We start from the raw sequence: 25,463 nt of genomic DNA, 5'->3' as shown, positions 1-25,463 counted from the left end.
CTATATGATCATCTACATCAACTATATGATCATCTACATCAACTATATGATCATCTACATCTACTATATGATCATCTACATCTACTATATGATCATCTACATCAACTATATGATCATCTACATCTACTATATGATCATCTACATCAACTATATGATCATCAACATCATCTATATGATCATCTACATCTACTATATGATCATCTACATCAACTATATGATCATCAACATCATCTATATGATCATCTACATCAACTATATGATCATCTACATCAACTATATGATCATCTACATCTACTATATGATCATCTACATCAACTATATGATCATCAACATCATCTATATGATCATATACATCATCTATATGATCATCTACATCAACTATATGATCATCTACATCTACTATATGATCATCTACATCTACTATATGATCATCTACATCTACTATATGATCATCTACATCTACTATATGATCATCTACATCAACTATATGATCATCTACATCTACTATATGATCATCTACATCTACTATATGATCATCTACATCTACTATATGATCATCTACATCTACTATATGATCATCTACATCTACTATATGATCATCTACATCTACTATATGATCATCTACATCTACTATATGATCATCTACATCAACTATATGATCATCTACATCAACTATATGATCATCTACATCTACTATATGATCATCTACATCTACTATATGATCATCTACATCTACTATATGATCATCTACATCAACTATATGATCATCTACATCTACTATATGATCATCTACATCTACTATATGATCATCTACATCAACTATATGATCATCAACATCATCTATATGATCATATACATCATCTATATGATCATCTACATCAACTATATGATCATCTACATCTACTATATGATCATCTACATCAACTATATGATCATCTACATCAACTATATGATCATCTACATCTACTATATGATCATCTACATCAACTATATGATCATCTACATCTACTATATGATCATCTTCATCAACTATATGATCATCTACATCAACTATATGATCATCTACATCTACTATATGATCATCTACATCAACTATATGATCATCAACATCATCTATATGATCATCTACATCAACTATATGATCATCTACATCTACTATATGATCATCTACATCTACTATATGATCATCTACATCAACTATATGATCATCTACATCTACTATATGATCATCTACATCTACTATATGATCATCTACATCTACTATATGATCATCTACATCTACTATATGATCATCTACATCTACTATATGATCATCTACATCAACTATATGATCATCTACATCAACTATATGATCATCTACATCTACTATATGATCATCTACATCTACTATATGATCATCTACATCTACTATATGATCATCTACATCAACTATATGATCATCTACATCTACTATATGATCATCTACATCTACTATATGATCATCTACATCAACTATATGATCATCAACATCATCTATATGATCATATACATCATCTATATGATCATCTACATCAACTATATGATCATCTACATCTACTATATGATCATCTACATCAACTATATGATCATCTACATCTACTATATGATCATCTACATCAACTATATGATCATCTACATCAACTATATGATCATCTACATCTACTATATGATCATCTACATCAACTATATGATCATCTACATCAACTATATGATCATCTACATCTACTATATGATCATCTACATCAACTATATGATCATCTACATCTACTATATGATCATCTACATCTACTATATGATCATCTACATCAACTATATGATCATCTACATCTACTATATGATCATCTACATCAACTATATGATCATCAACATCATCTATATGATCATCTACATCATCTATATGATCATCTACATCAACTATATGATCATCAACATCATCTATATGATCATCTACATCAACTATATGATCATCTACATCAACTATATGATCATCTACATCTACTATATGATCATCTACATCTACTATATGATCATCTACATCAACTATATGATCATCTACATCAACTATATGATCATCTACATCTACTATATGATCATCTACATCAACTATATGATCATCTACATCTACTATATGATCATCTACATCTACTATATGATCATCTACATCTACTATATGATCATCAACATCATCTATATGATCATCTACATCTACTATATGATCATCTACATCAACTATATGATCATCTACATCTACTATATGATCATCTACATCTACTATATGATCATCTACATCAACTATATGATCATCTACATCAACTATATGATCATCTACATCTACTATATGATCATCTACATCTACTATATGATCATCTACATCAACTATATGATCATCTACATCTACTATATGATCATCTACATCAACTATATGATCATCAACATCATCTATATGATCATCTACATCTACTATATGATCATCTACATCAACTATATGATCATCAACATCATCTATATGATCATCTACATCAACTATATGATCATCTACATCAACTATATGATCATCTACATCTACTATATGATCATCTACATCTACTATATGATCATCTACATCAACTATATGATCATCTACATCAACTATATGATCATCTACATCTACTATATGATCATCTACATCTACTATATGATCATCTACATCAACTATATGATCATCTACATCTACTATATGATCATCTACATCTACTATATGATCATCTACATCTACTATATGATCATCTACATCTACTATATGATCATCTACATCAACTATATGATCATCTACATCAACTATATGATCATCTACATCAACTATATGATCATCTACATCAACTATATGATCATCTACATCTACTATATGATCATCTACATCTACTATATGATCATCTACATCTACTATATGATCATCTACATCTACTATATGATCATCTACATCTACTATATGATCATCTACATCTACTATATGATCATCAACATCATCTATATGATCATCTACATCAACTATATGATCATCTACATCAACTATATGATCATCTACATCAACTATATGATCATCTACATCAACTATATGATCATCTACATCAACTATATGATCATCTACATCAACTATATGATCATCTACATCTACTATATGATCATCTACATCTACTATATGATCATCTACATCAACTATATGATCATCAACATCATCTATATGATCATCTACATCAACTATATGATCATCAACATCATCTATATGATCATCTACATCAACTATATGATCATCTACATCAACTATATGATCATCTACATCTACTATATGATCATCTACATCTACTATATGATCATCTACATCAACTATATGATCATCTACATCTACTATATGATCATCTTCATCAACTATATGATCATCTACATCAACTATATGATCATCTACATCTACTATATGATCATCTACATCTACTATATGATCATCTACATCAACTATATGATCATCAACATCATCTATATGATCATCTACATCATCTATATGATCATCTACATCTACTATATGATCATCTACATCAACTATATGATCATCTACATCTACTATATGATCATCTACATCTACTATATGATCATCTACATCAACTATATGATCATCTACATCAACTATATGATCATCTACATCTACTATATGATCATCTACATCTACTATATGATCATCTACATCTACTATATGATCATCTACATCAACTATATGATCATCTACATCTACTATATGATCATCTACATCTACTATATGATCATCTACATCTACTATATGATCATCTACATCTACTATATGATCATCTACATCTACTATATGATCATCTACATCTACTATATGATCATCTACATCAACTATATGATCATCTACATCTACTATATGATCATCTACATCAACTATATGATCATCTACATCAACTATATGATCATCTACATCTACTATATGATCATCTACATCAACTATATGATCATCTACATCTACTATATGATCATCTACATCTACTATATGATCATCTACATCTACTATATGATCATCTACATCAACTATATGATCATCTACATCTACTATATGATCATCTACATCAACTATATGATCATCTACATCTACTATATGATCATCTACATCTACTATATGATCATCTACATCTACTATATGATCATCTACATCTACTATATGATCATCTACATCTACTATATGATCATCTACATCTACTATATGATCATCTACATCTACTATCTAACTTTTATTTAATTGACTTTTTTTAAACTTTTTTATCCTTTGTCATGTTTTAATTTAGTTGTTGTTTTAATTAATCTATATTTTGTACAGCACTTTGTGAATTAAATCTGTGAAAAGTGCTTCATAGATAAACTGTACTTACTTATATGGAGATGGTCTAAAAGCCTCTTTTTTTAAATTAAGTTCTTATTAAAAATATATTTTTTTTAATACATTTTTGAAAATGATGAAACATTTAGAATCAGGATGAATAAGAAAAGTGATGATTTTGTGTTTATCCTTGTCCTCCAGTGATACTAATACCGTATTTTCCGCACCATAAGGCGCCCTGGGTTATAAGCCGCGCCTTCAATGAACGGCATATTTCAAAACTTTGTCCACCTATAAGCCGCCCCGTGTTATAAGCCGCATCTAACTGCGCTAAAGGAATGTCAAAAAAACAGTCAGATAGGTCAGTCAAACTTTAATAATATATTAAAAACCAGCGTGATGTGGGCGCGCATGGAGTCGTATATCAACATGGACGGAGCTGCGTGAAAAAAGCCACCCGGCCTCTTCGCGTAAACTTAAACTTCCCTTAACCACTCGCTCATCTTTTCTTCATCCATCCATCCTTTCGAGTTAGCTTTTATGATGACGCCGGCTGGAAAGGTCTCTTTTGGCAAGGTCTTCCTTTTGAATATCACCATGGGTGGAAGTTTCTGGCCATTAGCATGGCAAGCTAGAACCACAGTGAAGGATGACTTCTCATTCCCTGTGGTGCGAATATTCACCGTACGTGCTCCCGTTGTATCCACAGTGCGGTTCACAGGAATATCAAAAGTCAGTGGAACCTCGTCCATGTTGATAATGTTCTCTGGCCGGATCTTTTTTTCAGCTATCTTGTTTTTACAATATGCACGGAAAGTAGCCAGCTTTTCTTGAAAGTCTTTAGGCAGTTGCTGTGAAATAGTAGTCCGTGTGCGGATGGAGAGATTGCGTCTTTTCATGAACCGGAAACCTGTCGCTTAGTAGGAGCCATTTTGTGGTCTTTACAGATGTAAACACACAAAGGAAATGAAACGTAATATCCGCGCGCTTCTTCTTCTTCTACGCTGGCGGGTGGTTGCTTACAGTAGAAGAAGAAGCGCTTCCTGTTCTATGGGGGCGGGTGCTTACCTTGGCGGTTGCTTGCGTAGAAGAAGAAGCGCTTCCTCTTCTACGGGGAAAAAAGATGGCGGCTGTTTACCGTAGTTGCGAGACCGAAACTTTATGAAAATGAATCTTAATATTAATCCATATATAAAGCGCACCGGGTTATAAGCCGCACTGTCAGCTTTTGAGTAAATTTGTGGTTTTTAGGTGCGGCTAATAGTGCGGAAAATACGGTACTTGTAAGAAAGGTAGTTTATTTGGCGCAATGGCGGTGATGAGTATTAACTTGGAGGAGCTGCTCCACACTGTGTATAGACGGTTAGCACAGTTAGCTGCTAGCCAATGGACAAAAACACGTCTTCTGTGATGAAATGGGACAATTAATCAGTGTTTCCCAAACAATAATGAATGATTAGTTGAAAGTTGCAGTGAGGGAGTCACTATTGGCTTTCTGGGGAGAAGATCCATTTCCTGACCCAAATTCTAATCCATATTTGAAAGAAAAACCAATCCTGATCCTCATGTTGCATGAAGAAAGACACCTGAAGTGGACTCACCTGTTGGACACCACCTTCTGCTGCTTCATCAGGTCCACCTCTTCTTTGGCCTTCTCCAACAGGGCCTGCTTGTTCTCAAACTCCGAGGAGGTCATGTACTTGTCGATGCTCTGGTACTGGGCGTCGGAAAACCGGGCGAGTGACAAGAAGGCCTCGGTTCTCTGATCCAGCGAGCGGGCGTCCTGCACGCCGGAGTCCTCCTCCATCACGTCCACGGCCTAGAAGGTCAGGATCTGCAGCTCCAGTCACCCACAACACCATCTGTGTGTCACAGATGAACTTCTCACCCTTTCCAGGTACTTCTCCAAAATGACTCCGGGACTTTCCTGGCACGTTTCGGCCAGCCAGTTCCCGCAGAGCCTGAGACACTCGGTGAAGACCGGGAGCAGAGAAGGATTGAGGTCCACCTGGTGGAGCGGACTCATGAGTGCTGCACGCTGGTTTGTGCACAAGACCTTTTGTCACCTTATCCTCCAGATTGTGGATCATCTGTCTCAGCAGGCCCAAAGCAAGACCATGTTCTCTCTTGGCCCAGAACACCTGGGCCTCCTCCAGTTGCCATGGCGACACGGGCGACAACGCCAGCGGTCCTCCAACTCCGTGTTGCTTCATCTGGAAAACTGCCCGCTCTGCCAGCTGGACGCAGAAGTCAAATATGTTGACTGCTAATATATGTGCTACTACAGTAGATGTGCACCCTCTCTCCAAAGTCTGTCCTCTCCATTTAAAACATCAATGCTACAACTCTTGATATGACGTGTGGGTGGTCCTAGTACCGTGCGGACCAGACAATATGACGTGTGGGTGGTCCTAGTAGCGTGCAGACCAGACAATATGACGTGTGGGTGGTCCTAGTAGCGTGCGGACCAGACAATATGACGTGTCAGTGGTCCTAGTAGCGTGCAGATCAGACAATATGACGTGTCAGTGGTCCTAGTAGCGTGTGGACCAGACAATATGACGTGTGGGTGGTCCTAGTAGCGTGCGGACGAGACAATATGACGTGTGGGTGGTCCTAGTAGTGTGCGGACCAGAAAAAATGACGTGTCGGTGGTCCTAGTAGCTTGCGGACCAGACAATATGACGTGTCAGTGGTCCTAGTAGTGTGCGGACCAGAAAATATGACGTGTCGGTGGTCCTAGTAGCTTGCGGACCAGACAATATGACGTGTGGGTGGTCCTAGTAGCGTGCGGACGAGACAATATGACGTGTCAGTGGTCCTAGTAGTGTGCGGACCAGACAATATAACGTGTGGGTGGTCCTAGTAGCGTGCAGACCAGACAATATGACATGTCGGTGGTCCTAGTAGTGTGCGGACCAGAAAATATGACGTGTCAGTGGTCCTAGTAGCTTGCGGACCAGACAATATGACGTGTGGGTGGTCCTACTAGCGTGCGGACGAGACAATATGACGTGTCAGTGGTCCTAGTAGCGTGCAGATCAGACAATATGACGTGTCAGTGGTCCTAGTAGCGTGTGGACCAGACAATATGACGTGTGGGTGGTCCTAGTAGCGTGCGGACCAGACAATATGACGTGTGGGTGGTCCTAGTAGTGTGCGGACCAGAAAAAATGACGTGTCGGTGGTCCTAGTAGCTTGCGGACCAGACAATATGACGTGTCAGTGGTCCTAGTAGTGTGCGGACCAGAAAATATGACGTGTCGGTGGTCCTAGTAGCTTGCGGACCAGACAATATGACGTGTGGGTGGTCCTAGTAGCGTGCGGACGAGACAATATGACGTGTCAGTGGTCCTAGTAGTGTGCGGACCAGACAATATAACGTGTGGGTGGTCCTAGTAGCGTGCAGACCAGACAATATGACATGTCGGTGGTCCTAGTAGTGTGCGGACCAGAAAATATGACGTGTCAGTGGTCCTAGTAGCTTGCGGACCAGACAATATGACGTGTGGGTGGTCCTACTAGCGTGCGGACGAGACAATATGACGTGTCAGTGGTCCTAGTAGCGTGCAGATCAGACAATATGACGTGTCAGTGGTCCTAGTAGCGTGTGGACCAGACAATATGACGTGTGGGTGGTCCTAGTAGCGTGCGGACCAGACAATATGACGTGTGGGTGGTCCTAGTAGCGTGTGGACCAGACAATATGACGTGTGGGTGGTCCTAGTAGTGTGCGGACCAGACAATATGACGTGTCAGTGGTCCAAGTAGCGTGCGGACCAGACAATATGACGTGTGGGTGGTCCTAGTAGCGTGTGGACCAGACAATATGACGTGTGGGTGGTCCTAGTAGTGTGCGGACCAGACAATATGACGTGTCAGTGGTCCTAGTAGCGTGCGGACCAGACAATATGACGTGTGGGTGGTCCTAGTAGCGTGCAGACCAGACAATATGACGTGTCAGTGGTCCTAGTAGCTTGCGGACCAGACAATATGACGTGTGGGTGGTCCTAGTAGCGTGCGGACCAGACAATATGACGTGTCAGTGGTCCTAGTACCGTGCGGACCAGACAATATGACGTGTCAGTGGTCCTAGTACCGTGCGGACCAGACAATATGACGTGTGGGTGGTCCTAGCAGTGTGCAGACCAGACAATATGACGTGTGGGTGGTCCTAGTAGCGTGCAGACCAGACAATATGACGTGTCAGTGGTCCTAGTAGTGTGTGGACCAGACAATATGACATGTCGGTGGTCCTAGTAGCGTGTGGACCAGACAATACGACGTGTCGGTGGTCCTAGTAGCGTGTGGACCAGACAATATGACGTGTGGGTGGTCCTAGTAGCGTGTGGACCAGACAATATGACGTGTCAGTGGTCCTAGTAGTGTGCGGACCAGACAATATGACGTGTGGGTGGTCCTAGTAGCATGCAGACCAGACAATATGACGTGTCAGTGGTCCTAGTAGTGTGCGGACCAGACAATATGACGTGTGGGTGGTCCTAGTAGCATGCAGACCAGACAATATGACGTGTCAGTGGTCCTAGTAGTGTGCAGACCAGACAATATGACGTGTCAGTGGTCCTAGTAGCGTGCAGACCAGACAAATGGCCCTATTATGGTAATAGAATGAACATAAGTTACACGGACCTTTGCACCATGTCTCTTATTGGATTATGTTCCACAGAATGAAAACAAGTACATCCTCCAAGTCTGATCATATTTCCCAGGGGTTGCAGGATTGAATACTGAGCAGGTCTTTGTGGAGACCTTACCTGAGCAGGTCTTTGTGGAGACCCTACCTTAACAGGTCTTTGTGGAGACCCTACCTGAGCAGGTGTTTGCGGAGACCCTACCTTAACAGGTCTTTGTGGAGACCCTACCCGAGCAGGTGTTTGTGAAGACCCTGCCTGAGCAGGTGTTTGTGAAGACCCTACCTGAGTATTTCCGGCTTTACGCGCCAGCCTGCAGAGCTCCAGCAGGTGGTCAGTGAGCACGGAGCCGAGGTACTGGTTCCGGTCGGCGTCCAGCGCCTTGGACATCAGGAGGTGGTGGGACACGGAGCGCAGGGCCAGGATGGGCTCCACCAGAGCAAAGTCGCTGTCGGCCAGCAGCTGGGAGTGTGTCCTCCACTGGTCACACAAGTCCTTCACGGCCAGGTCGGAGAAGGGTCTGTGGTGACAAATACAACTTGGATCCTTCAGGACTTGTTCAGCCATGTTGTTGCATCACCTGGAGAAAAGCAGCTTGGCGCTCTCCAGCTCCCTGATGCTCTGCAGGTTCCTAAGTGCCGGGTACAGAGACCACACGGCCTCCAGACTGCCTCGACACAGCTCCTCCACCTCACCGCTCCTGTGTGAGGAAACTGTTCAAGTCGTCTGATGTTTTCCCGCCAGGAAGTGCGCCTCACCTGGCCTGTTCGAGGGTGTGATCCAACACCGAGAACTCGCCGTCCCTCAGGGCTTGCAAGGCGCAGAACACCGACTCGTGAAAGCCTGCTCTGCATTTCTCACTCCTGGGGACACAAAATAGGTTTCACCTAAAATATAAACCTAACACCCAGTCACTGAGTTCATTTAGAGTGAAAAGCAAATGTTGTTATTTTCACTGGCATACAAAACATTCTAACTTGGGTTGTTTCCCTGGCTTGGAGACTCTCCCGAAGGACAGTGAGGTGAAGACACAACAAACTCCCTTCTTGTCTCTCATGGACACACACCTGTTGTTGTTGTTGTTGACTTTGGACTGACCAAGGCCGCGGAACAGAGACACGCTGCAGGCTTACACACACACACATGCATCCACCATAAATATACGCCACACACACATACCCCACCCCCCATCCAACGCTCTCGACGCTTGAATCCCTTAGGGGTGATGGATGGTTGAAAAGCGCTTATAGAGCCTCTGTAGCTCCCACTACCTTCCCTCTGTTGCAAGTTTTGTTGATTCTAACGTTTATGTGTACTATGGCTATGAGTTTTTTTTCCTTGGCCTCAGTCTGGACCCCCTCCCTAGAGTCCAGCCTTTGACTGAATATTTGTTTACTCCCCCCATCCCCAAGTGGAGGTCCTTGAACAAGAATCAGTAGGTCATTATGAAGAAGTGAAGGTCCTTGAACAAGAACCAGTAGGTCATTATGAAGAAGTGAAGGTCCTTGAACAAGAACCAGTAGGTCATTATGAAGAAGTGAAGGTCCTTGAACGAGAATAAGTAGGTCATTAAGAAGAAGTGAAGGTCCTTGAACAAGAACCAGTAGGTCATTAAGAAGAAGTGAAGGTCCTTGAACAAGAACCAGTAGGTCATTATGAAGAAGTGAAGGTACTTGAACGAGAATAAGTAGGTCATTATGAAGAAGTGAAGGTCCTTGAACAAGAACCAGTAGGTCATTATGAAGAAGTGAAGGTCCTTGAACAAGAACCAGTAGGTCATTATGAAGAAGTGAAGGTCCTTGAACGAGAATAAGTAGGTCATTAAGAAGAAGTGAAGGTCCTTGAACGAGAATCAGTAGGTCATTATGAAGAAGTGAAGGTCCTTGAACAAGAACCAGTAGGTCATTATGAAGAAGTGAAGGTCCTTGAACAAGAACCAGTAGGTCATTATGAAGAATTGAAGGTCCTTGAACGAGAATAAGTAGGTCATTAAGAAGAAGTGAAGGTCCTTGAACAAGAACCAGTAGGTCATTATGAAGAAGTGAAGGTCCTTGAACAAGAACCAGTAGGTCATTATGAAGAAGTGAAGGTCCTTGAACGAGAATAAGTAGGTCATTAAGAAGAAGTGAAGGTCCTTGAATGAGAATCAGTAGGTCATTATGAAGAAGTGAAGGTCCTTGAACAAGAACCAGTAGGTCATTATGAAGAAGTGAAGGTCCTTGAACGAGAATAAGTAGGTCATTAAGAAGAAGTGAAGGTCCTTGAACAAGAACCAGTAGGTCATTATGAAGAAGTGAAGGTCCTTGAACAAGAGCCAGTAGGTCATTATGAAGAAGTGAAGGTCCTTGAACGAGAATAAGTAGGTCATTATGAAGAAGTGAAGGTCCTTGAACAAGAACCAGTAGGTCATTATGAAGAAGTGAAGGTCCTTGAACAAGAGCCAGTAGGTCATTATGAAGAAGTGAAGGTCCTTGAACAAGAACCAATAGGTCATTAAGAAGAAGTGAAGGTCCTTGAACGAGAATAAGTAGGTCATTAAGAAGAAGTGAAGGTCCTTGAACAAGAATAAGTAGGTCATTAAGAAGAAGTGAAGGTCCTTGAACAAGAATAAGTAGGTCATGATGAAGAAGTGAAGGTCCTCACCTGTCAGACAGGTGACAGTCCCACTGAGTAGTTCTCCAGGCGGCCTGGAAGCGCAGCTCTCTCAGCTCAGCTCCCCACTCCACACCTTCACTCTCCAGACCCTTCAGGTAGGTGCTGAGGATGCTGCTCAGACCAAAGTTCTGCAGGCCCTGTGAGACCATGGCAAGGTGAGAAACACTGCTGGAAATGAAAAATACTTCTAGAAAAAACTTGTGAGAAGAAGACGGATGCTGCTGGGAACCACTCTTAGCTCCATGCTAACAAGATGGTTTGTAAACACAATTACAGGTGTTCTCAGGTGAGTGAATACAGAACAATATTACAATGCCAACGATTGCGTCGCGGGCCATTAAAAAAATTAGCTATGGGCCGCACTTTCATACCTGCCAACTTTTGAAATCAGAAAAACCTAGTAGCCAGGGTCCAGGGGCCGCAGGCCCCGGTAGGTCCAGGACAAAGTCCTGGTGGGGGGTTCAGGCCGACGCAAAATGATTGATTGCATTCAGACAGGTTAAAATGTTGCTAAAACCATCACTTTTCTATCAGTCACAGTGACTTTTCAAAACTAAAATATTACAGCAAAAATCATATGGGTTGATTGACATGTTTATTCTGTAAGCTAACTTCAATAGTTTGAAATTATTTTGACAGTTAATGCCAGTTATCCTGTCAACCTTTCACAAGACTTCAATTTGTTCATTGAAAGTATAAACAGTATAAACACTTTTTACAGTAAACAAATGGTAAAACAGTACTAAACAATTCCATTTAAAAAAAAATTGGTGTCATTATTAACTTTCTGTCCAAGCTTGTATAATCTACTGCCTTGTTCAATTGTAAAAAATATTCTGTGCCTAAAATTCACATTTCTATCACAATGATCATACTGTAAACATGGTAAGCTAACTTCATTAAAATTAATAGTCCTGTCAATAGCATGGAATTACAATTCAAATGTAGTTTTTTTGTAAGCCTTTCAAAAGAATTCAAAATATGAAAAATTAATGAAAATTAATTTAAGCCATCAGACACTTGAAAAGTGGCACATCACATCTCTAATGTAATCATTTGAACTTTTCAACAGAAATAGCACTGCAAAAATATTAAGGACATACTTCTGTATTTTGGTAGTTATGCTGTCAACATTTAACACGATTTCTTCAACTTGGACTTGAAAGCATAAATAGTATAAACACTTTTAACAGTACTAAACAATTCCAATAGATAACATTGGTGTCATTACCTTTTTGTGGCTAAAATCCAAATTTATTCTATCAGATTGATCATACTGCAAAAATGATATGGTAACTTTATGATAAGTTTACTTGAAGTGGCATAAAACACTGAAAGTGATTGTTCCTATAACCCCTTTGTTTCAAATGTTTGTTCCACTTGTGGCAGTCGGGCACCAGCATACCGTCTTTGACAACTTGAAGTGGCATAAAACACTGAAAGTGATTGTTCCTATAACCCCTTTGTTTTAAATGTTTTATGCCACTTCAAGTTGTCAAAGACGTGCTGTGAAATACAGCCGACAGGATTGCGCACCAAACACGAAGCAAGGCCAAAGCGCATGCATGGTGCAGGAGAACAAAGGACTTCTTTCATTTAAGGTTTGTGATAAACCATCAAATTCATTCGTTAAAAGGACTCTATAGTAATATAAAGTGAGTTTTTCTGGACATTATCATGCAAGAAAAGTTTATTTTTGGGACCGCGATCACCGCGTAATGATTTTTAAAGGTTGCATTACAAACATTTAACTGTCCCATGTGATCAGCCAGTGCGATTGGAAGTCCATGCTCAATTATTGCCTCCGTAAATAAAACTTCGGCATTTATCACATCCAAAGAATCTGTTTGGGCGACGAAAAACGTTGAAAGTTTTCCACTTGTATCGCTAGCAACGGCATTAGACTTGTGTTTTTTTGTCCCAACGTGGTCTTTTACATCGCTAATTCCTCCGTGTCCGATCGAAAAATCTTGTCTCCACAAGGTGCAATTCGCGTAGTTTTCACCCTTTTTTTTTTTAAATTAATGAAAAACCGTATTTTTTATCACTGCAACCGTAACCCGGAATAGGTTGATGAAAACCGTACTATTACGGGAAAACCGGAGTAGTTGGCAGGTATGCATCATCACATGATTTGCTGTGATGAATATATTCTTTAAAAAGGCAAACACAAATGTGAATATACATGTAAAACAAGTCTGTTACTATTAAGTATAGTATTAACATATACAGGTAAAAGCCAGTAAACTAGAATATTTTGAAAAACTTGATTTATTTCAGTAATTGCATTCAAAAGGTGTAACTTGTACATTATATTTATTCATTGCACACAGACTGATGCATTCAAATGTTTATTTCATTTAATTTTGATGATTTGAAGTGGCAACAAATGAAAATCCAAAATTCCGTGTGTCACAAAATTAGAATATTACTTAAGGCTAATACAAAAAAGGGATTTTTAGAAATGTTGGCCAACTGAAAAGTATGAAAATGAAAAATATGAGCATGTACAATACTCAATACTTGGTTGGAGCTCCTTTTGCCTCAATTACTGCGTTAATGCGGCGTGGCATGGAGTCGATGAGTTTCTGGCACTGCTCAGGTGTTATGAGAGCCCAGGTTGCTCTGATAGTGGCCTTCAACTCTTCTGCGTTTTTGGGTCTGGCATTCTGCATCTTCCTTTTCACAATACCCCACAGATTTTCTATGGGGCTAAGGTCAGGGGAGTTGGCGGGCCAATTTAGAACAGAAATACCATGGTCCGTAAACCAGGCACGGGTAGATTTTGCGCTGTGTGCAGGCGCCAAGTCCTGTTGGAACTTGAAATCTCCATCTCCATAGAGCAGGTCAGCAGCAGGAAGCATGAAGTGCTCTAAAACTTGCTGGTAGACGGCTGCGTTGACCCTGGATCTCAGGAAACAGAGTGGACCGACACCAGCAGATGACATGGCACCCCAAACCATCACTGATGGTGGAAACTTTACACTAGACTTCAGGCAACGTGGATCCTGTGCCTCTCCTGTCTTCCTCCAGACTCTGGGACCTCGATTTCCAAAGGAAATGCAAAATTTGCATGGTTGGGTGATGGTTTGGGGTGCCATGTCTTAAAGTGAAGCATGGAGGAATTGGGCCCGTTGTTAACATAAGATTGGCAATAAAAGCTAAAAAAAAAAAAAGCGCCAGACTTTGTTTTCTTCTGGAGGCTACGACATGTCAATCAATCAATCAATCAATCTTTATTTATATAGCCCTAAATCACAAGTGTCTCAAAGGGCTGCACAAGCCACAACGACATCCTCGGTACAAAGCCCACATACGGGCAAGGAAAAACTCACCCCAGTGGGACGTCGATGTGAATGACTATGAGAAACCTTGGAGAGGACCGCATATGTGGGTAACCCCCCCCCCTCTAGGGGAGACCGAAAGCAATGGATGTCGAGTGGGTCTGACATAATATTGTGAGAGTCCAGTCCATAGTGGATCCAACATAATAGTAAGAGTCCAGTCCATAGTGGATCCAACATAATAGTAAGAGTCCAGTCCATAGTGGAATAAAAGATAACTTGCCTCCACAATCCCCACTTGTCGAGTGGCGTCCGGCAGGGTGGAGTGGAGGTCGTAGGAGCTCAGGGCCTTGCCCCACATACATTCATGCTCGTACGTTCGAATCCTGCGAAAGAAGTTATGCTCATCAGAGAAAGTGTTAAGTACCAAAATATTTTATTCTGAGGTGTTAAACTAAAAAATATGTTTAAAATGCTAACTGTAACATCCTGTCAAATGTATAAATAAGAAGTGTGAGGCTGTCACCTTGTCAGGGGACTGGTCATGGTCTCTCCACCACACCCATACAGACTGTCAGGCTCGCCGATGCTCCTGTAGACGTCAATCAGCAACTCCTGCAGCACACACAGGAAGTGACGTCACGCAACACAACTCTTGGGACTGTGGGGAACGCAGACGTGTCGCGTGCATTGTGAGGCGATACAGAAAGTAGCCAACCAGGAAGTGAAAGAAAGCATCCGTGATTTGATTTTTTTTTGGAGTTTAAGATTTTTCTTTCCAAAGAGTCCTAAGATCCTTCTCATGTTCCTCCTCTGCTTGCATAATATGTGACCTCTCCCTTTAGAAGCAGCCTCGGCGATGTAACTAGGGAACTCCTGACTTAAAAGGCGGGGCGCGTGGGCTGTTCCTCAGAGCGTAGGCTGAGACTGTAACTGAGTGTGCAGCTCCATGCGTTCTCCTCATGAGCAAAATTGAACTCTGTCTCTGTCTGATTCCTCGCTCCTTGTTCCAATTAATAGATAGTTCGGTGCTGAAACCTGACAGTAACGACTTTTACTTTTATCTTTATTTATGATCATGATTTCTGGTTATGTTAGGCCAGCAGAGAAGGCCTTTCTGGTCCTGATGGCACACCACTGCTGTAACATCTGTAGCTGATAAAAACATCTCTAACGACTCATCAAAAGCTGAAGTGTGAAGGAACCTTGAGAGAACTGACCTGCAGGCTGATGTTGGTGTCCTCCATGCTTCTCTCAGTCAGACTACAGATGGTGCCGTGCTGGCTGTTCTCTTCAAAGACCATCTTACGCGTGGCCCTGCCTTTGGTCCTAAACAGAGGAGATGATTCATCAGGCCACATGGCACCTTGGGGAAAGCGGGTGCCTACCTGCGGCTCTCCTCCAAAGTCAGCTTGATCTTGTCCACGTAGACCTCGGTGTAGAGCAGGGCTGTGAAGTGAGCCGAGCATGACTGAGCAGCTTTGGCCACCTGCAGGTAGTTGAGGTCCAGCCAGAAGTTGGAGTCGCAGACTGTGGCACAAGACTCGCTGAATGCAAAGTTCCACGTTAGCAAAAGAATCCCGACCGACGTAAGAAGAGTTTGGGGAGAAAACACCAACCTGGCAGAGCCCAGAGGTCTGTGCTGGTGTCTCAGGTAGTCCACCACTGCCAGCATGGTGCGCAGAGACGCCTTGTCCAGAGACCCTTGGCTGGCAGTGTCTGTCTCTGTGGGGATTATTTATGTTCATGACAAATATTATCATCACTCTCCGTCTGCTTCAAGAGGAACTGCACTTTTTGGAATCATTCACAATCCTAGCATGTTACAAGATTTTTATTTTTTTATGCATTCTAAATTATAATATACGGCAAGTAAGAGGTGGCCAACGACGCAGCTAATGGGAGTACACTACTGTGCCCATAAAGTCCTCTAAAAAAACATCCAAAAAGCGCCAACAATCCTCCACTTACATGTGGTGACCTGAATATCAGAATCAGAATCAGAATCAGCTTTATTGTCATTACGCAAGGTAACGAGATTGAGGCCATTCCATACAGTGCGATGTGTGCATGCTAGAAAAAATGAATATATACATGAAAAAAACAACAAAACAAAAACAGGGTGGTTGGTGGAATGGGTTATTGCACCGAAGAGAAGGCAGTTATGAGGGACAATGGGGCAGTCCGTTCAGGATGGTTATGGCCCTGGGGAAGAAGCTGTTCTTTAGCCTGTTTGTTTTGGTTTTAATGCACCTGTAGCGCTTCCCAGAGGGCAGCAGGTGGAACAGGTCAGAGCCAGGGTGGGTGCTGTCCTTGATGATGGCACTGGCTCTGTTGAGGCAGCGGGAGGTGTAGATGTCCGTCAGAGAGGGGAGAGGGCGGCCGATGATCTTCTGAGCCGTCTTGACCACTCTTTGCAGCCTCTCCCTGTCTGCTGCAGTGCAGCTGCCGTACCATACCGTAATACAGTAGGTCAGCAGGCTCTCGATGGACGAGCGGTAGAAGGTCAGCAGCAGGTCAGGCTTCAGGTTGTACTTCCCGAGGACTCTAAGGAAGTGTAGCCGCTGCTGAGCCTTCTTGATGATTGATGTGGTGTTGACTGTCCAGGAGAAGTCATTAGAGATGTGGACTCCAAGGTACCTGAAGGTGTGGACCCTCTCTACACGCTCGCCGTTGATGTAGAGGGGGGCAGGGTCGGTGCTGCTCCTCCTGAAGTCGACGATGATCTCTCTGGTCTTGCTGGTGTTGAGAGCGAGGTTGTTCTCCGAAGACCAGGCCGTCAGCTTCAGGACCTCCTCTCTGTAGGCAGCCTCGTCACCCCTGGAGATGAGCCCGACCACTGTGGTATCGTCGGCGAACTTGACGGTAAGGTTGTCACTGTGGGCCGGACTGCAGTCATGGGTGTAAAGGCAGTAGAGGAGGGGGCTCAGCACACAGCCCTGTGGGGAGCCGATGCTCAGCGTGCGGGAGGATGAGAGGTGCGGGCCAAGTCTCACATTCTGGGGTCGGTCCGTTAGGAAGTCCCTTATCCAGGCGTTTGTGAGAGGGGGGAAGCCAAGAGTGTCCAGTTTATTGCAGAGTCTGTCCGGGATTATTGTATTGAAGGCAGAGCTATAGTATTAACAAGTATTAGCAATATTGTTATTATAATCACTAACACAGACGGATTATTTTAGCCGACCTAACTAGCTTATGCTGCTATATTGACATATCGAGCTGCTGCATGGCCTCTGAGTTGGTGAAAGTTCATTCTAGGTGATATATTCTGTCTCTCACCTGGATAGTAGAAGGTTGTGGACATACCGTATTTTCCGCACTATTAGCCGCACCTAAAAACCACAAATTTACTCAAAAGCTGACAGTGCGGCTTTTAACCCGGTGCGCTTTATATATGGATTAATATTACGATTCATTTTCATAAAGTTTCGATCTCGCAACTTCGGTAAACAGCCGCCATCTTTTTTCCCGGTAGAACAGGAAGCGCTTCTTCTTCTACGCAAGCAACCGCCAAGGTAAGCACCCGCCCCCATAGAACAGGAAGCGCTTCTTCTTCTACTGTAAGCAACCACCCGCCCGCGTAAAAGAAGAAAAAGCGCGCGGATATACCGTACGTTTCATTTCCTTTGTGTGTTTACATCTGTAAAGACCACAAAATGGCTCCTACTAAGCGTCAGGGATCCGGTTCATGAAAAGACGCAATCTCTCCATCCGCACACGGATTACTATTTCACAGCAACTGATATTCCTGTGAACCGCACTGTGGATACAACGGGAGCACGTACGGTGAATATTCGCACCACAGGGAATGAGAAGTCATCCTTCACTGTGGTTCTAGCTTGCCATGCTAATGGCCAGAAACTTCCACCCATGGTGATATTCAAAAGGAAGACCTTGCCAAAAGAGACCTTTCCAGCCGGCGTCATCATAAAAGCTAACTCGAAGGGATGGATGAAGAAAAGATGAGCGAGTGGTTAAGGTAAGTTTAAGTTTACGCGAAGAGGCCGGGTGGCTTTTTTCACGCAGCTCTGTCCATGTTGATATACGTATGTTTGTGATTGCACATTTGCGTACATTTTGGGAGTGAACAGAGTTGTTAGAACGCTGGTTTTTAATATATTATTAAAGTTTGACTGACCTATCTGACTGTTTTTTTGACATTCCTTTAGCGCAGTTAGATGCGGCTTACAACACCGGGCGGCTTATAGGTGGACAAAGTTTTGAAATATGCCGTTCATTGAAGGCGCGGCTTTTAACCCAGGGCGCCTTATGGTGCGGAAAATACGGTAAACCCACAAGTTGGCCAACTTTGACATCCAACTTAGACCTGAAAATGCCGGAAAAAACCCACGGAAAAAGCACTTTTTTTCAACCTGCATAAGGATGATGACGACTTGTTGATGTAAAGGGGAAGATATAAACATCCCAACAGTCTTTATCCGAGTGAGTGCAGACATTGTACAGTAAGTGATTGTTTTAATATTTTTGTATATCTTGTTTAGCACTTAGCAATACTGCTACATGATGCTTAGTGTTTGACTAAAGCTGCATCTGTTTAGCTTCTAAAACTTGTAGATCACACTCCTTATGTTCAGGCTCAAAAATAGTAGTTTCTGGATCATCATTTGTCCCAAAGTAGTCTTTGTTGTCTCTCATCAAGTCTGCCATGATTAGTAGCGGCTTTACTTTGAGCTCCTCCCGGATGGCAGAGCTTCTCACCCTATCTCTAAGGGAGAGCCCCGCCATCCGGCGGAGGAAACTCATTTCGGCCGCTTGTACCCGTGATCTTGTCCTTTCGGTCATAACCCAAAGCTCATGACCATAGGTGAGGATGGGAACGTAGATCGACCGGTAAATTGAGAGCTTTGCCTTCCGGCTCAGCTCCTTCTTCACCACAACGGATCGATACAGCGTCCACATTACTGAAGACGCCGCACCGATCCGCCTGTCAATCTCACGATCCACTCTTCCCTCACTCGTAAACAAGACTCCGAGGTACTTGAACTCCTCCACTTGGGGCAAGATCTCTTCCCCAACCCGGAGATGGCACTCCACCCTTTTCCGGGCAAGAACCATGGACTCGGACTTGGAGGTGCCGATTCTCATCCCAGTCGCTTCACACTCAGCTGCGAACCGATCCACAACCGGCAATGCGGACCAAGCTCTGGCACTGATCATACAGGGAGCGGACTGCCACAATCAGACAGTCCGATACCCCATACTCTCTGAGCACTCCCCACAGGACTTCCCGAGGGACACGGTCGAATGCCTTCTCCAAGTCCACAAAACACATGTAGACTGGTTGGGCAAACTCCCATGCACCCTCAAGGACCCTGCCCAGAGTATAGAGCTGGTCCACAGTTCCACGACCAGGACGAAAACCACACTGTTCCTCCTGAATCCGAGGTTGGACTATCCGGCGTAGCCTCCTCTCCAGTACACCTGAATAGACCTTACCGGGAAGGCTGAGGAGTGTGATCCCACGATAGTTAGAACACACCCTCCGGTTCCCCTTCTTAAAGAGAGGAACCACCACCCCGGTCTGCCAATCCAGTGGTACCGCCCCCGATGTCCACGCGATGCTGCAGAGTCTTGTCAACCAAGACAGCCCCACAGCATCCAGAGCCTTAAGGAACTCCGGGCGGATCTCATCTACCCCCGGGGCCTTGCCACCGAGGAGCTTTTTAACTACCTCGGCAACCTCAGCCCCAGAAATAGGAGAGCCCACCACAGACTCCCCAGGCACTGCTTCCTCATAGGAAGACGTGTTGGTGGGATTGAGGAGGTCTTCGAAGTATTCCCTCCACCGATCCACAACATCCGCAGTCGAGGTCAGCAGAAGACCATCCTCGCCATACACGGTGTTGATAGTGCACTGCTTCCCCTTCCTGAGGCGGCGGATGGTGGTCCAGAATTGCTTCGAAGCCGTCCGGAAGTCTTTTTCCATGGCCTCCCCGAACTCCTCCCATGTCCGAGTTTTTGCCTCTGCGACCGCTGAAGCAGTACACCGCTTGGCCTGTCGGTACCTGTCCGCTGCCTCAGGAGTCCCATGAGCCAAAAGAACCCGATAGGACTCCTTCTTCAGCTTGACGGCATCCCTCACCGCCGGTGTCCACCAACGGGTTCTAGGATTACCGCCACGACAGGCACCAACTACCTTGCGGCCACAGCTCCAATCAGCCGCCTCGACAATAGAGGCGCGGAACATGGTCCATTCGGACTCAATGTCCAGCACCTCCCTCGTGACATGTTCAAAGTTCTTCCGGAGGTGGGAATTGAAACTCTCTCTGACAGGAGACTCTGCCAGACGTTCCCAGCAAACCCTCACAATGCGTTTGGGCCTGCCAGGTCTGTCCGGCATCCTCCCCCACCATCGCAGCCAACTCACCACCAGGTGGTGATCGGTAGAAAGCTCCGCCCCTCTCTTCACCCGAGTGTCCAAAACATGAGGCCGCAAATCCGATGACACAACTACAAAGTCGATCATGGAACTGCGGCCTAGGGTGTCCTGGTGCCAAGTGCACATATGGACACCCTTATGTTTGAACATGGTGTTCGTTATGGACAATCTGTGACGGGCACAAAAGTCCAATAACAAAACACCGCTCGGGTTCAGATCCGGGCGGCCATTCTTCCCGATCACGCCTCTCCAGGTTTCACTGTCGCTGCCAACATGAGCATTGAAGTCCCCCAGTAGAACGAGGGAATCACCCGGGGGAGCACTCTCAAGTACTCTCAAGTCTGTGAAATTAATATTTAAAATGATGAAAATATGTAAATATTACATGTTATTATGAATGTTACTAGATACTACATATATACTTACAGTGTGTCTATAAAATATGTAAATATTACTACATTACATATATACTTAGTGTGTGTATAAAATATGAAAACATTACATGTTTATATGAATGTTACTACATTACATATACACTTACAGTGTGTATATAATACTTAAAATGATGAAAATATGTAAATAATACATGTTATTATGAATGCTACTACATCACATATATACGTACAGCATGTATATAACACTTAAAATGATGAAAATATGTAAATAGTACATGTTATTATGAATGTTACTACATTACATGTATACTTACAGTGTGTCTATAAAATATGTAAATATTACATTACATATACTTAGTGTGTGTATAAAATATGAAAACATTACATGTTTATATGAATGTTACTACATTACATATACACTTAGTGTGTATATAATACTTAAAATGATGAAAATATGTAAATAGTACATGTTATTATGAATGTTACTACATTACATGTATACTTACAGTGTGTATATAATACCTAAAATTATCAAAATATGTAAATATTACATGTTATCATGAATGTTACTACATTACATATATGCTTACAGTGTGTATATAAAATATGTAAATATTACATGTTGTCATGAATGTTACTACATTACAAATATACTTACAGTGTGTATATGAAATATGTAAATAATACATGTTATTATGAATGCTACTACATCACATATATACTTACAGCATGTATATAACACTTAAAATGATGAAAATATGTAAATAGTACATGTTATTATGAATGTTACTAGATACTACATGTATACTTACAGTGTGTCTATAAAATATGTAAATATTACATTACATATACTTAGTGTGTGTATAAAATATGAAAACATTACATGTTTATATGAATGTTACTACATTACATATACACTTACAGTGTGTATATAATACTTAAAATTATGAAAATATGTAAATAATACATGTTATTATGAATGCTACTACATCACATATATACTTACAGCATGTATATAACACTTAAAATGATGAAAATATGTAAATAGTACATGTTATTATGAATGTTACTACATTACATGTATACTTACAGTGTGTATATAATACCTAAAATTATCAAAATATGTAAATATTACATGTTGTCATGAATGTTACTACATTACATATATACTTACAGTGTGTATATGAAATATGTAAATATTACATGTTATCATGAATGTTACTACATTACATGTATACTTAGTGTGTATATAATACCTAAAATTATCAAAATATGTAAATATTACATGTTATCATGAATGTTACTACATTACATATATACTTACAGTGTGTATATAAAATATGTAAATATTGCATGTTGTCATGAATATTACTACATTACAAATATACTTAGAGTGTGTATATACAATATGTAAATATTACATGTTATCATGAATGTTACTACATTACATATATACTTACAGTGTGTATATAAAATATGTAAATATTACATGTTGTCATGAATATTACTACATTACAAATATACTTACAGTGTGTATATAAAATATGTAAATATTGCATGTTGTCATGAATATTACTACATTACAAATATACTTAGTGTGTATATAAAATATGTAAATATTACATGTTATCATGAATGTTACTACATTACATATATACTTAGTGTGTATATAAAATATGTAAATAATACATGTTATCATGAATGTTACTACATCACATATATACTTACAGCATGTATATAACACTTAAAATGATGAAAATATGTAAATAGTACATGTTATTATGAATGTTACTACATTACATGTATACTTACAGTGTGTATATAATACCTAAAATTATCAAAATATGTAAATATTACATGTTATCATGAATGTTACTACATTACATATATACTTACAGTGTGTATATAAAACCTTGATGGAGGTTTTTGAATGTTTTTAGAGCACTTTGTCGGTGGAATCGAGCGATTCCTATTAACTCCATTGTTAGCTGACGTTTGCTAGCCTTTATTTATGACTTAGAATGCATACACAAGAAAAACATATGTGTTCTTGTCTTACATGATTACAATTTTAAAAGAAGTGCGGGTCCCTTGTATTGATTAAAGTGACTGACCAGAGTCGGGGATGAGCGGTGTGGTGGAGCGGCTGGAGGCCTGAGCACTTCTGGAACAAAAAGTGAAGAAGTCCCGAATATGAAAAGAGAGCGAGTCTCTCCAGGAACCCTGAGAGTCGTCCAGGAGGATGGCATGGATGATGAGCGGCAGCAGCCTCTGGCAACAATCCACGCTCACCTGCAGGCCGGCAAGGACTTGATGAGCATTTCACTAAGTCAAGTCAGTGTTCAGGCTGCTCACCAGACATAAAGGTCGTGCCAGGAGAAGAGCCTCCTGCTTGGTACCGCCACTGTCCAGCAGGGCGGCGCACAGAGACTTGAGCCAGACTTGGTGTTGGCCCATCTGTGGGATCCACAAGTCCTGGTTGTCCAGTTGCTCCCTGGCCTTCGAGCTCTCCTCCGCGCTCACAGCTGCCGCCTAATTAGAGGAACTTTCAGTGCTGGCTGGTCAATGTTACGTTTAACGTCAGGACCTAATTCAACACCTTCTTAACGTTGTTTCAATGTTACGTTTAATGTCAGGACCTAATTCAACACCTTCTTAACGTTGTTTCAATGTTACGTTTAACGTCAGGACCTAATTCAACACCTTCTTAACGTTGTTTCAATGTTACGTTTAACGTCAGGACCTAATTCAACACCTTCTTAACGTTGTTTCAATGTTACGTTTAACGTCAGGACCTAATTCAACACCTTCTTAACGTTGTTTCAATGTTACGTTTAACGTCAGGACCTAATTCAACACCTTCTTAACGTTGTTTCAATGTTACGTTTAATGTCAGGACCTAATTCAACACCTTCTTAACGTTGTTTCAATGTTACGTTTAACGTCAGGACCTAATTCAACACCTTCTTAACGTTGTTTCAATGTTACGTTTAACGTCAGGACCTAATTCAACACCTTCTTAACGTTGTTTCAATGTTACGTTTAACGTCAGGACCTAATTCAACACCTTCTTAACGTTGTTTCAATGTTACGTTTAATGTCAGGACCTAATTCAACACCTTCTTAACGTTGTTTCAATGTTACGTTTAACGTCAGGACCTAATTCAACACCTTCTTAACGTTGTTTCAATGTTACGTTTAACGTCAGGACCTAATTCAACACCTTCTTAACGTTGTTTCAATGTTACGTTTAATGTCAGGACCTAATTCAACACCTTCTTAACGTTGTTTCAATGTTACGTTTAACGTCAGGACCTAATTCAACACCTTCTTAACGTTGTTTCAATGTTACGTTTAACGTCAGGACCTAATTCAACACCTTCTTAACGTTGTTTCAATGTTACGTTTAACGTCAGGACCTAATTCAACACCTTCTTAACGTTGTTTCAATGTTATGTTTAATGTCAGGACCTAATTCAACACCTTCTTAACGTTGTTCCAATGTCTTGTGCTCTCAGTTGGCGACAGGACATACGGTACCTGCTTCTTGGCTTTGCGAAAGGGGTTGAGGTAGGCCAGCATGGGGTCTCTGCTGTGTTTGTAGTCCTCCCAGAAGCTGAGTCCGGACTCAGTGGCCAGGATGTTCTTCACCGACTGAGCTGCAGCCTGCCTCACCTCCATGCTGTCCCACAGAACAAG

At 41.7% G+C, this 25,463-nt stretch overlaps 1 protein-coding gene across 1 annotated transcript in view; it reads right to left on the bottom strand.

The window, feature by feature from the left end:
- atm (ATM serine/threonine kinase) overlaps positions 1–25,463 on the bottom strand; it is a 138,004-nt gene that overhangs the window by 38,833 nt on the left and 73,708 nt on the right. Inside the window, exons 35-49 of the mRNA XM_061925914.1 lie at positions 25,305–25,446; positions 24,120–24,296; positions 23,879–24,056; positions 16,592–16,697; positions 16,361–16,519; positions 16,193–16,301; positions 15,499–15,587; positions 15,256–15,358; positions 11,677–11,825; positions 9,792–9,896; positions 9,614–9,733; positions 9,319–9,553; positions 6,448–6,618; positions 6,270–6,389; positions 5,983–6,200 (exon numbers count right to left, since the gene is read on the bottom strand). Of these exons, the coding sequence (XP_061781898.1) occupies positions 5,983–6,200; positions 6,270–6,389; positions 6,448–6,618; positions 9,319–9,553; positions 9,614–9,733; positions 9,792–9,896; positions 11,677–11,825; positions 15,256–15,358; positions 15,499–15,587; positions 16,193–16,301; positions 16,361–16,519; positions 16,592–16,697; positions 23,879–24,056; positions 24,120–24,296; positions 25,305–25,446 (2,181 nt within the window). The remainder of the gene's footprint in view (positions 1–5,982; positions 6,201–6,269; positions 6,390–6,447; positions 6,619–9,318; positions 9,554–9,613; positions 9,734–9,791; positions 9,897–11,676; positions 11,826–15,255; positions 15,359–15,498; positions 15,588–16,192; positions 16,302–16,360; positions 16,520–16,591; positions 16,698–23,878; positions 24,057–24,119; positions 24,297–25,304; positions 25,447–25,463) is intronic.

Source organism: Nerophis lumbriciformis, linkage group LG30, assembly GCF_033978685.3.
Source record: "Nerophis lumbriciformis linkage group LG30, RoL_Nlum_v2.1, whole genome shotgun sequence".
In the NCBI taxonomy this organism is placed as follows: Eukaryota; Metazoa; Chordata; class Actinopteri; order Syngnathiformes; family Syngnathidae; genus Nerophis; species Nerophis lumbriciformis.
The sequence above is the reverse complement of the archived record's forward strand: the minus strand, read 5'-3'. Positions and strand labels throughout refer to the sequence as shown.